Genomic DNA, 15594 nt, shown 5'->3' on the forward strand with positions numbered 1-15594 from the left:
ATCAAGGCGGTGACCCGATCCTGTAGGTTCATGCTCTACAACATTCGCAGAGTACGACCCTGCCTCACACAGGAAGCGGCGCAGGTCCTAATCCAGGCACTTGTCATCTCCCGTCTGGATTACTGCAACTCGCTGTTGGCTGGGCTCCCTGCCTGTGCCATTAAACCCCTACAACTCATCCAGAACGCCGCAGCCCGTCTGGTGTTCAACCTTCCCAAGTTCTCTCACGTCACCCCGCTCCTCCGCTCTCTCCACTGGCTTCCAGTCGAAGCTCGCATCCGCTACAAGACCATGGTGCTTGCCTACGGAGCTGTGAGGGGAACGGCACCTCCGTACCTTCAGGCTCTGATCAGGCCCTACACCCAAACAAGGGCACTCCGTTCATCCACCTCTGGCCTGCTCGCCTCCCTACCTCTGAGGAAGCACAGTTCCCGCTCAGCCCAGTCAAAACTGTTCGCTGCTCTGGCACCCCAATGGTGGAACAAGCTCCCTCACGACGCCAGGACAGCGGAGTCAATCACCACCTTCCGGAGACACCTGAAACCCCACCTCTTCAAGGAATACCTGGGATAGGATAAAGTAATCCTTCTAACCCCCCCCTTAAAAGATTTAGATGCACTATTGTAAAGTGGTTGTTCCACTGGATATTATAGGTGAATGCACCAATTTGTAAGTCGCTCTGGATAAGAGCGTCTGCTAAATGACTAAAATGTAAAAAAAATGTAAATGTTCAGAACTAGCATACCCACCGAAACTTCCGGTGAATTTACTAAATTATTCACGATAAACGTTCACATAAAACATAACAATTATTTTCCGGTGAAAGCACATTTTGCAATATTCTGAGTAGATAGCCCGGCCATCACAGGCTAGCTATTTTGACACCCACCAAGTTTGGCCCTCACCAAACTCAGATTTACTATAAGAAAAATTGGATTACCTTTGCTGTTCTTCATCAGAATGCACTCCCTACTCCAATAACAAATGTTGGTTTGCTTCCAAATAATCCATAGTTATATCCAAATAGCGGCGTTTTGTTGTGCGTTCAAGACACTATCCGAAGGGTGACGCGCCCGACGCGTTTTGTGACAAAAAAAATGTAAATATTCCATTACCATACTTCGAAGCATGTCAACCGCTGTTTAAAATCAATTTTTATGCGATTTTTCTCGTCAAAAAGCGATAATATTCCGACCGGGAAACCCTGTTTTCGTTCAAAGACGAAAAAATAAAAACATGGTGTCGGCTCGTGCACGCGCCCCCAGTCTCATTGTTCTCTGATCGACCACTATCCAAATGCGCTACTGTTTTTCAGCCATGGCCTGCAAAGTCATCATTCAACGTTTTGCCGCCTTCTGAGAGCCTATGGGAGCCGTAGGAAGTGTCCCGTTACAGCAGAGATCCTCAGTTTTCAATAAAGAGAGTGTAGAAGGCCAAGAAATGGTCAGAGAGGGCACTTCCTGTAAGGAATCTTCTCAGGTTTTGGCCTGCCAAATGAGTTCTGTTATACTCACAGCCACCATTCAAACAGTTTTAGAAACTTTGGAGTGTTTTCTATCCAAAGCTAATAATTATATGCATATTCTAGTTTCTGGGCAGGAGTAATAATCAGATTAAATCGGGTACGTTTTTTATCCGGCCGTGAAAAATACTGCCCCCTATCCATAACAAGTTAACAACCGTTCCACAGGTGCATGTTCATTAATTGTTTATGGTTCATTGAACAGCATGGGAAATAGTGTTTAAACCCTTTACAATGAAGATCTGTGAGCCCAGTTATATGGATTTTTCCAAATTATCTTTGGAAGACAGGGTCCTGAAAAAGGGACGTTTCTTTTTTTGCTGAGTTTAGCAATGCAAATGGCTCTGAGATATGAATAATATTCCTACACAGATCATACACGTAATGTTAACTAGCTAGCTAGCTAACAGTACACTAACTTGAAATATAAAATGACTTTCTGACAAAATTAGAGACATGTAGTATCTGAAAATGTAACTAGCTAGACTCTCTTACATGGATGAAAGCTTCTCCCTCTGTCACGGATGCCATGGTTGCCCTTTGTTTGAAGATGTAATCCGGAGACAGGTGTTTTATACAACAGAATTCTGTGCGTTCTCTTTTCGACTCTGTCTGCATATTTGCAATCAACCCGGCAGAATTCTCTCTCTCTCCTTAGCTATCATAGTCTAATTCCACTGATTTCAATACTCAGTCCTCCAGAAAGCTGAGAACAACACTTATGCAGCTCTACGTCGTGATATCTATTATTATTTTTTACACGTTAGAAAGGATTACCTACATATACTGACCAGCTCATTAATAGACAGAAGCGTGCTACATGGCAGACCAATCTGAACTAATCTCTCGGCATGTCCAGCCAACTCGTTATTTCAGCCAGTCATGGCTAGCGGGAAGGTTGCTGATTTTTTCCGTGGCTAAACCAACTAGGCTGGTGGCATACAAGTTGGTGGCATACAGATGGCATACAAGTTTGTTATTAAGGCACATGAAAGATCACATGTTCCAGAAGTTTACGTTCAAATGGCGCTCCTGTGAAGTAGTGACGTGCAACATGTGCCTAGTTTCCTGAAACGAGTCACAAATGGAAGATCATCGTATAGAGAAAGATGCGGAGAGAGAGAGATCATTCTGACTGTGAAAGCCATGTCTTGATAACCAAGGAAGGGAGAGCGAGAGAGAACAGGGATAGATCAAGACAGAAAGCGAGAGGATGAAAATGATAGAAAAGGGCAGAGAAAGCACAGAGAGAGGCAGAGAGAGAGATACCATTTCGTTATGGTAAGTCTCAATGAAATAGTGGTAAGGGGAGGTTAGTGATGGCCATCCCATGGGCCGCAGAGCATCGAGCTGCCTGCCAGACACACACACACACACACACACACACACACACACACACACACACACACACACACACACACACACACACACACACACACACACACACACACACACACACACACACACGGCAGTCGTGTGAAATTTCATCACGTCTGGGCTGGAATTGAATGTTTCCCTTTAACAGGCTTATGGAGAGCTGCTCACTGGGGCGTTTCTAAAGCTGGCTGGCCAGAGAGACCAGAGGGAGAGAGAGAGAGAGACTTTCCCCTATCAGCAATCCCCAGGTCCAGCCTAGAGCCCAGACCCAGACACGTCACACTGATTGGCTAATATCACCACACACACAGGATGAACTTAGTCGAGATGGAGGGAGGTAGGGAAGGAGAGACTTGGGTCGCTGACACCATCTATGGTAATGGAGGAATGATGCATCTTCACCCTAAGCTTCATCCACATCTCAGTTGAACCCTAACCCTAGCCTCAAACATAACCCTAAACCCAGGGCTCAAAACTGTGATCAAAACACTCGCCTTTGACTTGGCAGTGCGACAATACTTAAAAAAAAAAAAAAATGTATTGGTCGCTAGGGTGCCAGTAAAAACAATGTAGCTGGTCACGCTCATTTTTGCTTTTTTAAATTATTATCATCATGATTTATTCAAGCAAATGTGCAACTGACCAAAAATAAACCATATGAAAGTATCTGCCTGTCCCTGTTTCGCTGTCGGGTGCTGTGTGATTGAGCCACTCCCTCTCCTTGCTGTTAGCACGGAGGAGAGAGTGGTGCATTCGAATAAGCACAACCATATCACCGTTGCTCAAAACGCTATCCTGGGAAATATACCGTTTTCAAAGCAACTACTGTTGTTCCAGTTACATAGAGTAGAGTCACGGCTTTCTGGGAGTACAGCATTTATTTCTCACCTCTCACCCCTCGATTCTTCTTGGACATCTTAAACCTGTCCCTGTCCCAGGCTGTAGCCCCCACTTGCTTCAAGGAGACCGCCATCGTCCCAGTGCCCAAGAAAAACAAGGTGACATGACTATCGCCCCTTCGCACTCACCCCGGTCATCATGAAGTGCTTCGAAAGGCTGGTCACGGCCCACATTAAGGCCAACATGCCAGGCACACTGTACCCACTCCAGTTTGCGTACCGCCAACAGTTCCACGCAAGACGCCATTTCCATCGCTATTCAAACGACCGTAACACATCTGGACAAGAGGAACACCTATGTGAGAATGCTATTCATTGACTACAGTTCAGCCTTCAACACTATTGTTCCCTCCAAGCTCGACACCAAGGTCAGAGCCCTGGGTCTGGACACCTCTCTCTGCAACTGGATCCTGGACTTCCTGAAAAGCAGACCGCAGGCTGTGAGGATTGGCAACAACACCTCCTCCACACTGACTCTTAACACAGGGGCCTGGGGTGTGTCCTCTGCCGTACTCCCTGTTCACCCACGACTGCACAGCTTTGCAGGACACCAACTCCATCAAATTTGCTTCAAGTTTGCTGACAAAACCACGGTTGTAGCCTGATAACCAACAATGACGACTCAGCCTATAGGGAGGAGGTGAGTGAACTGGCATTGTGGTGCCAGGAGAACAACCTCTCCCTCCACGTCAGCAAAACAAATGACTTGATTGTTGACTTCAGGAAGCAGAGGCACGCCCCGATCCAAGCACGCCCCGATCCACATCAACACGACTGCAGTAAAGAGTCAGCAGTTTTAAGTTCCTCGGCGTCCACATCACTGAGGACTTGACATGGACCAACAACACCACCACTCTTGTCAAGAGGGCGCAACAGCATCTCTACTTCCTAAGGCGGCATCCTCAAGCTCTCCACACACCCCAGCCAAGAGCTGTGCCTTACCGTCGGGCAGACAGTATCGGAAGCATGAGGTCTGATAGAAACTCTCGGAGCCTGTTGGTATCTACAAGCCATCAGATTGTCGAAGACTTAAATTGGACGGACCACCTGCACTGATTCTACACACGTTAGCACACACACACTTATTATGATTGCTAAATACTGCACAGTTTAAAACACTTGCCCGCCAATCCCCCCTTCGCCAAAACAAGTGTAAATATTGAACTATAAATTGTGTCTTCCTGTATTATGCATACACACACATTCTACTGAGCCATTTACTTTAGATTTGTATTCTTATTATTTCGTATTGTTTGCTGCATCGTCGAGAAGGAACCTGCAAGAAACCAGGTGTATCCCGTACATACTACTAGTTATATTAGTGGTATGTAGTATATGGTTTTGATGCGCCCGCAGAGCGGAGCACACCACTTGCGGTGACTAGGCCTACCTAAAGTAGCCTGTATAGGCCCAGCGCTGGAAAGTTGTTGTAGGACATTACATTTACTGATTGATGACTCAAATAGCCTACATGGCTATCTAGCAACAATATCCTATTTAGAGTTAGAAATCTAAGTGTTTTGGAGTTCCCACTTCCTCAGGTGGTGAATAATATAGCCCAGGCCAATATGCACAAAAACAACCTAAAAATTCAAGAAAATCTGATAATTCGATAGGTTGCGCATCAAAATATCAATCACGCATTCCCTGGATATGTCAGATGAAATAGCTTACTTGTTTAATCTTAGGCTACCATCTAGGTTTGTCTTACTTGTCACTGGGAAAAAAACATGTGTCTATTGGCTACTGATAGTCTACAAAAAGAAAAAAGGTACAAAAAGACACCTAGCATTTGTCTTGGCTAGCCTACTGTAGTCAAACTTAAAAAGACAGGCCTACTTTGGAAACAAAAATAAACGCAATGCAATTCTAAAGAATAGAGTAATGTCTTACCTTGCTCAAATATGTCATAAAGCTTTGTAGCCTTTTACACTACATTGCATATTTGGTCACCGATAAATGCCTAAAATTGGAACAGTGGCTGTACAGTAACATGCTATACAAGACGTCAGAGCTCTGGCTCTGCGCTGGATGGGGTTTTGACTGAAAGCCGATCTGAACTTGAGCACCTCGCGTGACAAGACGTTGACACACACACACCCCCCCATCCCTCCCGATGTTGTTGTCTGAGTGAGGGAAATACTATAAGTTAAGAGGACTGTATTTTGAACGATAAGATATTGAGGATTATAATAAATACCGCTTTCATGCCATACAAGCAACACCCCCGAGTCCAAATGCGCACTTCACATTTCCGCAGCATAAAAACAAAAATGTCATATAGTTTATGATGTCATAACATTTACGATCACTACGCTTGATGTAAAGTTACATTGTAGTCATTTAGCAGAAGCTCTTATCTTGAGCGACTTACAGGACCAATTAGGGTTAACTTATTTTGCACAAGGGCACATCGACAGATTTTTCACCTAGTCAGCTCAGGGATTCGAACCAGCGACCTTTCGGTTACTGGCCCAATGCTCTTAACCGCTAGGCTACCCTGGGTTGTTCTGAACAGAATGAGCCTGTGTTTGTATATTGTGAAGAGAATTGGCCGGGACACACGCACTTGAACGCACTCATGAGGACTCCTTTCTATGCGCGTCAAAATTACAAACCTGTTTCCTTGAATTGCATTGTGAAAGCCTAACGCTGTGATGTCGTAGAGCCCTGAACCCTAACTTCACGTCCACATCCCAGGTCAATCCAAACCCCATGAAGCTAACCATAGCTTCATGGCCACGTGTGTGCGTGACTCACGTTAGTGATTTCTTCTGAGCAGGGTCCATGAGACGAAGTGTGTCCCTAATGACTCCCACCTTCACCTCCTCATCTACTGGGCTGGGGACGTACTCAAACACCCCCGGGGACACCTGCAACAGACACACCATTAGCACTTCAGAGCACGGCAGTGGTGGTGATGATGATGGTCCTACTCACCTCCTGCTCGTGTTCTATTCTCATACTGGGGTTGGCGTTGACCTCCAGTAAAACTGGCTTTAGGTTCTTCATCAGGAGGATGTCAAATCCCAAGATCTAACACACACACACACACGGTAGAAATGGGCGTTATGTATTGCAAAACACCACATCTAAAACTCAGTCACATTATCCCTAAAATACATCTAGTACCTAAGAAGACATTTTAATATCGTCCATATTAGTGTAGTTTTTCATAACTCCGTCTGAGCTCTCGACACGTGGATTCATGGTCTTTCTCCTTGATACAACTGAAGATAGTGTGAGAGGAAAATTACGTATTTACCCGATTTATTTCATATTAATGGTTAACAACTCATATTTAACTAATAGTAAAGACATTTCTGTCCTACGAGTGTCTGTGTTTTTAAATGGTCTCCACTCTAGTTCCCTGCAGCTAATCTGGGCGTATGGCTTGAGCTTGAGCTGACAAATGAGTTAAAGACTGCATTACAGAACACAAGCATGTGTTTTTACTAGGGATAGCTTAGGAGTAGAACAATCCCTCATTGTCTCAAAATCATCCTTGCATCTGGGAAACTAAAAACAGGGTGGGGTTAAGACAACAACCCCGTGCAGATAACGACTGGATGAACCCAGAGTGGCTTATGATGCCCCAATCTGCATGGGATGGGTGGAACCAATCATGACTAAGCATTTTTAGTGTCAGCTAAATATAGGACTCTGCATTTGTGTAAAGGTTAGGTTACTCAACCAGCCTCATTATTGCAATAATTAATCAATATTGAATAAAGATGATTGGTTGAAGAAATGACAAAGTCTCTCTCACTTGAGTAGAATATTCCACGACAATAGTTATATTATATTGTAAAACCTCTTTCCCATTACATTCACATGACAACTAACTGAATCACACACTCTCCTGTCCCTACTCCGTACCTGGAAACAGGTGGGTCCTGGTTTGCCGGGCGGTATGTCGGCCTGGTAGTAAACCTTGAGCTCAGGAACCAGGGCGATGATCGTCTTGATGACCAGAGAGATGATATCTGACCACACCTTCTTAATGTCCACTCCCTTAGAGGCCAGGCGGTAGAGCACGCTGGAGAAGGTGCGCTTGCTGCCCGACGACAGGCTGTCTGAGTGGACAAAGTTCCCGCTCTGGACGTTGAGGGAGTAGTTGGTCAGGTGCATGAACACATGGCTCAGGTTCTTCTGACTGGGCTCCTAGTGGGGTGGCAGGGAGATGGGAGAAACAGATTTCAGAATTGTATATTCACTCAATGTTTAAAATGCTAGTAGTATGCTTTTAGGCCGAATGGAAGATGAGATATCTTATGTACTGCTTATGAATGCTGTATGCGTCATGAAGTCCATGCGTAGGTACTCTTCAGATAAAGTGTTCCTACTGTTCATACCTGGTATGGCTCGGTGCAGAATGGGTTTATGAACATGTTATAAAGTCATTATGCATGTTCTTACCTGGTATGGCTCGGTGCAGAAACGCGACAGCCCCTCTTTCGCGATATAGATCTCCAGCGGCTCCAGGGACTTGACCAGCACGTAGAGACGGATGTCGAACTTGAGCTTGTCGATGAGCAGGGGCTTGTGGATGTACTCCTGGACCACGGACTGCTTGGTATGTGACCCTGCTATGACCCTGAGGTCGCCGGGGTCACGGATGAGGTAGATGCCGTCCCCCTGGGACCCTCCGTCCGGCTTGATGATGAAGGTGGGCTTCTGGGACAGGTCACTGTCCTTGGCCAGACTGATCTGAGACAGACAGCAACACTCAGAAATAAAACATTGACCAACCAGGAGTCTAAATGGAAGAAGACGTTAAAGGTCAATCAAGCAAGGGTCATCTGATTTGATGTTTAGGGGAAAATGCCAAATATTTTTGCTCTTTAACTTTCAAACCAATTCTCCTCAATGGCAAAGAGGCCAAATCAGCTGGATTGTAAAGGAGCCCCCTCCGAGTCAAATCCCATTACATTTAGTGCTGAAAGATGATAGCGGACTTCCTGTCATCCCCGTAAACGTGACTTAAGCTCATACAGAGTGATATAAGGAGTCTAATCGTATAGCTATTGGCTTCGTCTATGCATGACTGCATCTTTAGCGGAGGACATTATCCTGTCCGTGTCTCTCTGGAAAAACATTACTGCTAATGTCTGTATGGACATTTTTCAATATTCACTCTCTCATGAGTATTTCTGCACCAGTCAGACACCACATCCCAAGGCCAGATATTGAGCTCGGAGGGCTTATATTCATCTACAGCAATTTCCTACATTGGGATTCATTCATATTAACTACATACACAGTCTCATTCCTTATTGTGACCTACCTTGTTTGAAGAATGAAGTAATTCAGACTAATGTTAATACTTAATGCCCTCAGCTCTGATAGTATCCTATGGCACAGCCCCATCAAGGTTAGTCTATGTCTAGTCCAGGGCTCTCCAACCCTGTTCCTGGAGATACCGTCCTCTAGGTTTTCAATTCAACCCCAGTTGTAACTAACCTAACCTGATTCATCTTACCGACCAGCTAATTATTAAAATCAGGTGCACAAGATTAGGGTCGGAGCGTAAACCTACACGACGCGAGCTCTCCAGGAACCGGAATCGGAGAGCCCTGCTGTAGACGGTCTGTGGTTAAGATGCAGAGCCTTTTTTTAAAAGGGGCTGTAGTGCCCCCCTCTGTCGGACTAGCTGAGCTGTATCTTTTTACACTGTGCCCTTTCAATGTCAGTTCATTCACAAAGCCAGTTGAATGACCCATCCACCATTCATCCCTATGCTAGGCAGGGGAGGCCGTCTGAGGACGCACCCTCTCAAAGTCAGTGACCTCCGAAAGGTCAAACACCATTACATTTCCTAGCTCTAAATAATCCTGCGTGCCAACCAGGGGAGAACGACTGCCCCCTCTCATCGAAGCCACAATAGTTCAAGGCCAACTTCTGTACGGCAGGCATTGTTAGCAGAAAACAGGATGTGAATAGGTGAATAGTGAATAGGTCAATCTTCTTGTAAATAATAAAATGTTTCAAAGATAATCAAGGTACCAATAATTGCTTCTTACACAAGATGTATGTCCTTGAACCAATCATTTTAAAAATCACACACAAAATAAGCTATAAAGATAATCGAGTTGCTAATGGGAGCCTGCAGTACCCCGGTCGGCCATCAACTTGAGTTACTCAATGAGAGGGGGCAGCACTGAGCTAGCCTGCAGCATCACTTCCTGGAGTAGCTCAAACTGCACATGTTATGTCTCCATGAGACACCATCATAACCGACTTCATTTGGCTTCAATGCGTTATTAGACATATATGGTGTCACGTGATCAAAGGCTTTATCCATTCATACAGTCAGGTACATAACTATTTGGATATTGACCAAGTTATTATTATTTTACCTGTCTACCACAGCATATTAAATAATGAATATTCACATCTAAATCGGGTGAACAGTGTAGGAATAACAGTACTTTATACATGTGGTCCGCCCCTTTTTAAAGGGACCAAAAGTAAATTGGACAATTAGCTGCTCAGCTGTTCCAGGGTCAGGTGTGTGTTATTCCCTCATTAGTTCATTAACAACTAAGCAGATAAAAGGTCTAGGGTTGATTTCACGTGTGGCATTTGCAATCTGTTGCCGTTAACCCTCAATATGAAGTCCAAAGAGCTGTCACTGCCAGTGAAGCAAGCCATCGTTAGGCTGAAAAAAAATCAAAGCAAACCCATCAGAGAGATAGCAAAAACATTAGGTGTGGCCAAAGCAACTATTTGGTACATTCTTAACCTCTCTTGGGTAGGGGGCAGTATTTTCACGGCCGGACGAAAAACGTACCCAAATTAAACGGCCTACTAAATCGGGCCCAGGAACTAGAATATGCATATTATTAGTAGATTTGGATAGAAAACACTCTGACGTTTCTAAAACTGTTTGAATGATGTCTGTGAGTATAACAGAACTCATATGCCAGGCAAAAACCTGAGAAAAAATCCAACCAGGATGTGGAGGATCTGAGGCTGTAGTTTTTTCAAGTGATTGCATATCTAACACACAGTGACTTAGGGTTCATTTTGCACGTCCTAAGGCTTCCACTAGATGTCAACAGTCTTTAGAAAGTTGTTTGAGGCGTCTATGGTGAACAGAGAGCCAACAAAGGAAGTTGGAAGTTGTCAACTCAGGAAAGCACATGAGTTCATTGGCGCGCATTCACGTGAGGGGTAGCTGTGTTCCAAAACATTTTAAGACATTGGAATCATCCGGTTGGAATATTATTGAAGTTCTAAGTTAAAAAGGCCCTAAAGATTGATGCTATACAACGTTTGACATGTTTGAACGAACGTAAATATAACTTTTTTTTACTTTTCGTCGTGACATTTTGGCCGCGCTTCCTACACTTGGAGTAGCTTACTGAACGCGCAAACAACAAGGAGCTAGTTGGACATAAATTATGGACTTTATCGAACAAAACAACATTTATTGTGGACCTGGGATACCTGGAAGTGCCTTCTGATGAAGATCATCAAAGGTGTGTGAATATTTCTAATGCTATTTATGATTTTAGATGACTCCAAAATGGCGGGTATCTGTATTGCTTGATGTCTTTTTCTGAGCGCAGTACTCAGATTATTGCAAAGTGTGCTTTCCCTGTGAAGCTTTTTTGAAATCTGTCACAGCGGTTGCATAAAGGAGATGTTCATCTATAATTCTTTGAATAACAGTTTAATATTTTATCAACGTTTATGATGAGTATTTTTGTAAATTGTAGTGCTGATTCACCGGCAGTATTGGAGGCAAAATATTTTCTGAACATCACGCGCCAATATAAAAGGCTGTTTTTGGATATAAATATCAACTTGATCGAACAAAAAATGCATGTATTGTGTAACATGATGTCCTAGGAGTGTCATCTGATGAAGATCGTCAAAGGTTAGTGCATAATTTTAGCTGGTTTTCTGGTTTTTGTGACGCCTGTCCTTGCTAGGAAAATTGCTGTGTGTCATTTTCTGTCCTAACATAATCTAACTTTATGCTTTCGCCGTAAAGCCTTTTTGAAATCGGACAATGTGGTTACATTAAGGAGACGTATCTTTAAAATGGTGTAAAATAGTAGAAATTAGAATTATGACATTTTGTGGTTTTGAATTTGGCGCTCTGATTTTTCACTGGCTGTTGAATAGTGTGAACCGTGGGTGGGACGCTAGCTACCCACCTCCCCAAGAGAGGTTAAAGAGAGAGAACACACTGGTGAGCTCAGGAACACAAAAACGCCGGGAAGACCACGGAAAACAACTGTGGTGGATGACAGAAGAATTATTTCCCTGGTGAAGAAAAACCCCCAGTTGGCCAGATCAAGAACACCCTCCAGGAGGTGGGCGTATCTGTGTCAAAGTCAGCAATCAAGAGAAGACGTCACCAGAGTAAATACAGACGGTTTACCACAAGATGTAAACCATTGTTAAGCCTCAAACAGGAAGACCAGATTAGAGTTTGTCAAAAAAAAACATTAAAAAGTCTGTACAGTTGTGGACCAACATCCTATGGACAGATGAGACAAAGATCAACTTTTACCAGAAAGATGGGAAGAGAAGAGTATGGAGAAGGGAAGGAACTGCTCATGATCCGAAGCATACCACCTCATCTGTGAAGCATGGTGGAGGTAGTGTTATGGCGTGGGCATGTATGGCTGCCAATGGAACTGGTTCCCTTGTATTTATTGATTTATGTGACTGCTGACAAAAGCAGCAGTATGAATTCTGAAGGGTTTAGGGCTATATTATCTGCTCAGATTCAGCCAAATACATCAAAACTCATTGGACAGCATGTCACAGTGTAGATGTACAATTACATTTTTTACCTTTATTTAACTAGGCAAGTCAGTTAAGAACAAATTCTTATTTTCAATGACGGCCTAGGAACAGTGGGTTAACTGCCTTGTTCAGGGGCAGAAAAATAGATTTTTACCTTGTCAGCTCGGGGATTCAATCTTGCTACCTTTCAGGTTACAAGTCCAACGCTCTAACCACTAGGCTACGTGCCGCCCCAATGACCCAAAGCACACTGCGAAAGCAACCCAATACTTTAAGGCAAAGAAGTGGAACGTTCTGCAAATGGCCAAGTCAATCACCTGACCTGAATCCAACTGAGCATGCATTTCACTTGCTGAAGGCAAAACGCCCCAAGAACAAGCAGGAACTGACGACAGCAGAGGTAAAGGCCTGGCAGAGCATCACCAGGGAAGAAACCCAGCATCTGGTGATGTCTATGGGTTCTAGACTTCAGAGAGTCATTGACTGCAAAGGATTTGCAACCAAGAATTAACTCACAATTTAATTTAGATTAGTTTGTCCAATTACTTTTAAGCCCCTACAATTGGGGGCTATGTATAAAAATGGTCGTAATTCCTACACCGTTCATACAATACTTTTGACAAAACCCTTAAATTAAAGATGAAAGTCTACACTTAAAGCACACCTTGATTGTTTCCTTTCAAATCCATTGTGGTGGAGAACGGAGCCAAAATGATGCAAATTGTATCACTGTCCAAATACTTATGGACCTGACTGTATATACAGTCATTGGTGCCAATGCTGAGGCTTCAATAAGGGGGCAGGAGGAGTAGAGGGGAGAGGGGGGCTGTATATGTATGCATGTATGCATGCGAGCATTAGAGTATGTGTGTGTTTAACACAGCTGGCGCTGTGGTACGGTATGCGTGTGTGGTATCCTGTGGTATGGTAGGGACCAGGGTGTGTCACAGCCTGTTAGAGAGCGTGTCATTCACTATTAGCAGCTGCTGCTGGCTCTCTCTGCGCTAAACTGCTTAGCCCATGCCCTGTTCGCACTGAGCACGCTCAGCACAGATCCACTGTCCCTGCCAATTACCCCAGAAGTGTGTGTGTTAGTGTACGTGTGTGTGTACACGTGTGTGTGGAATACACAAAGGCCTGTTCACCACTAGTTTGCATGAAATCATTGGACGCAAAACTGTGCCATAGGAGTTAAGACACTGTCTAGTTTGCCATTTTCGACAGATGGGTTAGCGGTACATCTCCAAACTGTGCCAAAGAAAGTTAACTAAGAATAGTAAAACCTCATCATTGACTCAGAGGAGCCAGCGAGCACTTACACTATTTTACAACATCCAATTAAGGTCAAGAGCTCAGCCTTGTGACTGGATGCCATGGGGAGTGAATGTCCCTGGTCCACTATGGAGGACAGTCTCTGGAGGGAAGTAGAGTCTTACAGTGCCAGTGTTTCACCTATTTTAATTTAGTAGGGGCGGGTCGCCAGTGCTAAATCGTTGCCACCACAAAAAAAGATTAATGATAATATATACTCAGTTTATTATGTACACCAATCTAGTACCGGGTCAGACCCACCCTTTGCCTCTGGAACAGCCTGAATTCTTCGGGGCATGGAAACTTTGCTTAATTAGTATTAAGGGACCTAACGTGTGCCAGGAAAACATTGACTGATACTGGAACCAGCGCGCCTGGCACCGACGATCATACCACGCTCAAAGTCTCTTAGGTCACTCGTTTTGCCCATTCTAACGTTCAATCGAACAGTAACTGAATGCCTCGATGCCTGCTTTATATAACAAGCCACGGCCACTGTCTGTGGGAGCAAACCATTTTCATGAATGGGGTGGTGTACCAAATAAACAGTCCACAGAGTATATACTGTATGTTTTTATATAATTTTGGGGATGGTAAAACGTGTTCATTGTAAACTTAAACTACTAAAACCAGATAAAGTATGCAGAAATGATAACGCTATATATAGTTTTTTAATAAGATCATCTTTGAGAACTAACAATCACCCCAAAAAATAGAGTCAGGGAGAATCAAAAATCAACTTGAGTTAGTGTCATGGCATGGGGACCCCGTTGATTTTACTTAAAAAAAATTAACTTAGATATAAGAACACGGCATAAGCCATGGCAAAATGTGTAGAATTGCAATAAATTTGCTTTAAAACAGAGGGCCTCTAAAACCCACACTAACTTTGCCACCGTTGTTGAAAAAAATCCTAGGGGAAACGCTGAGCACAGCTGAAAACAGAGGTGGGGAGACAGGCATTTACACAGGCAGCCCAATTCTAATCTTTTGCCCAATTATTGTCCTGTACCTGTGTGGAGAAGAGCTGGTACTCCTCGGGCAGGATCCAGGAGCGGGGGTAGAAGTTGTACTCCTCAGGGAACAGCTCCTGCATGGTCCTCACAGCTCGGGTCAGGTTGATCTTCCTCAGCATCTCAATCATACCTACAGAACAATTCACAGATGGCCAGACAGAGGCCAAGTTAAAAAGGTACACTACATGACCAAAAGTATCTGGACACATGCTCGTCAAACATCTCATTCCAAAATCATGGGCATTAATATCGAGTTGGTCCTCCCGCTGCTGCTAAAACAGCCTCCACTCTTCTGGGAAGGCTTTCCACTAGATGTTGGAACATTGCTGCAGGGACTTGTTTCCATTCAGCCACAATAGCATTAGTTAGGTCAGGCACTCATTTTAGGCGATTAGGCTCTGTCGGCATTCCAATTCATCCCAAATGTGTTTGATGGGGTTGAGGTCAGGGCTCTGTGCAGGCCAGTCAAGTTCTTCCACACCGATCTCGAAAAATCATTTATGTATGGACCTCGCTTTGTGCACGGGGGCATTTTCATGCAGAAACAGGAAAGGGCCTTCCTCAAACTGTCGCCATAAAAGTGGCACAGAATCGTCTAGAATGTCATTGTATGCTGTAGCGTTAAGAATTCCCGGCACTGGAACCTAGCCTGAACCATGAAAAACAGCCCAAGACCATTATTCCTCCTCCACCAAACTTTACA

General features: G+C 44.2%; 1 protein-coding gene across 2 annotated transcripts in view; it reads right to left on the reverse strand.

The window, feature by feature from the left end:
* ttll11 (tubulin tyrosine ligase-like family, member 11) overlaps nt 1-15594 on the reverse strand; it is a 52882-nt gene that overhangs the window by 24805 nt on the left and 12483 nt on the right. The window contains exons 3-7 of one of the 2 annotated variants that reach the window (XM_014128145.3): nt 14888-15021; nt 8218-8508; nt 7678-7962; nt 6739-6834; nt 6559-6671 (exon numbers count right to left, since the gene is read on the reverse strand). In XM_014128145.3, coding sequence (XP_013983620.1) covers nt 6559-6671; nt 6739-6834; nt 7678-7962; nt 8218-8508; nt 14888-15021 — 919 coding nt within the window. Of the gene's footprint in view, nt 1-6558; nt 6672-6738; nt 6835-7677; nt 7963-8153; nt 8169-8217; nt 8509-14887; nt 15022-15594 lie in introns of those variants that run through there. The other variant, XM_082958113.1, reaches the window with a different exon arrangement.

This window comes from Salmo salar, chromosome 11 (assembly GCF_965601325.2).
Source record: "Salmo salar chromosome 11, fSalSal1, whole genome shotgun sequence".
Lineage (NCBI taxonomy): Eukaryota > Metazoa > Chordata > Actinopteri > Salmoniformes > Salmonidae > Salmo > Salmo salar.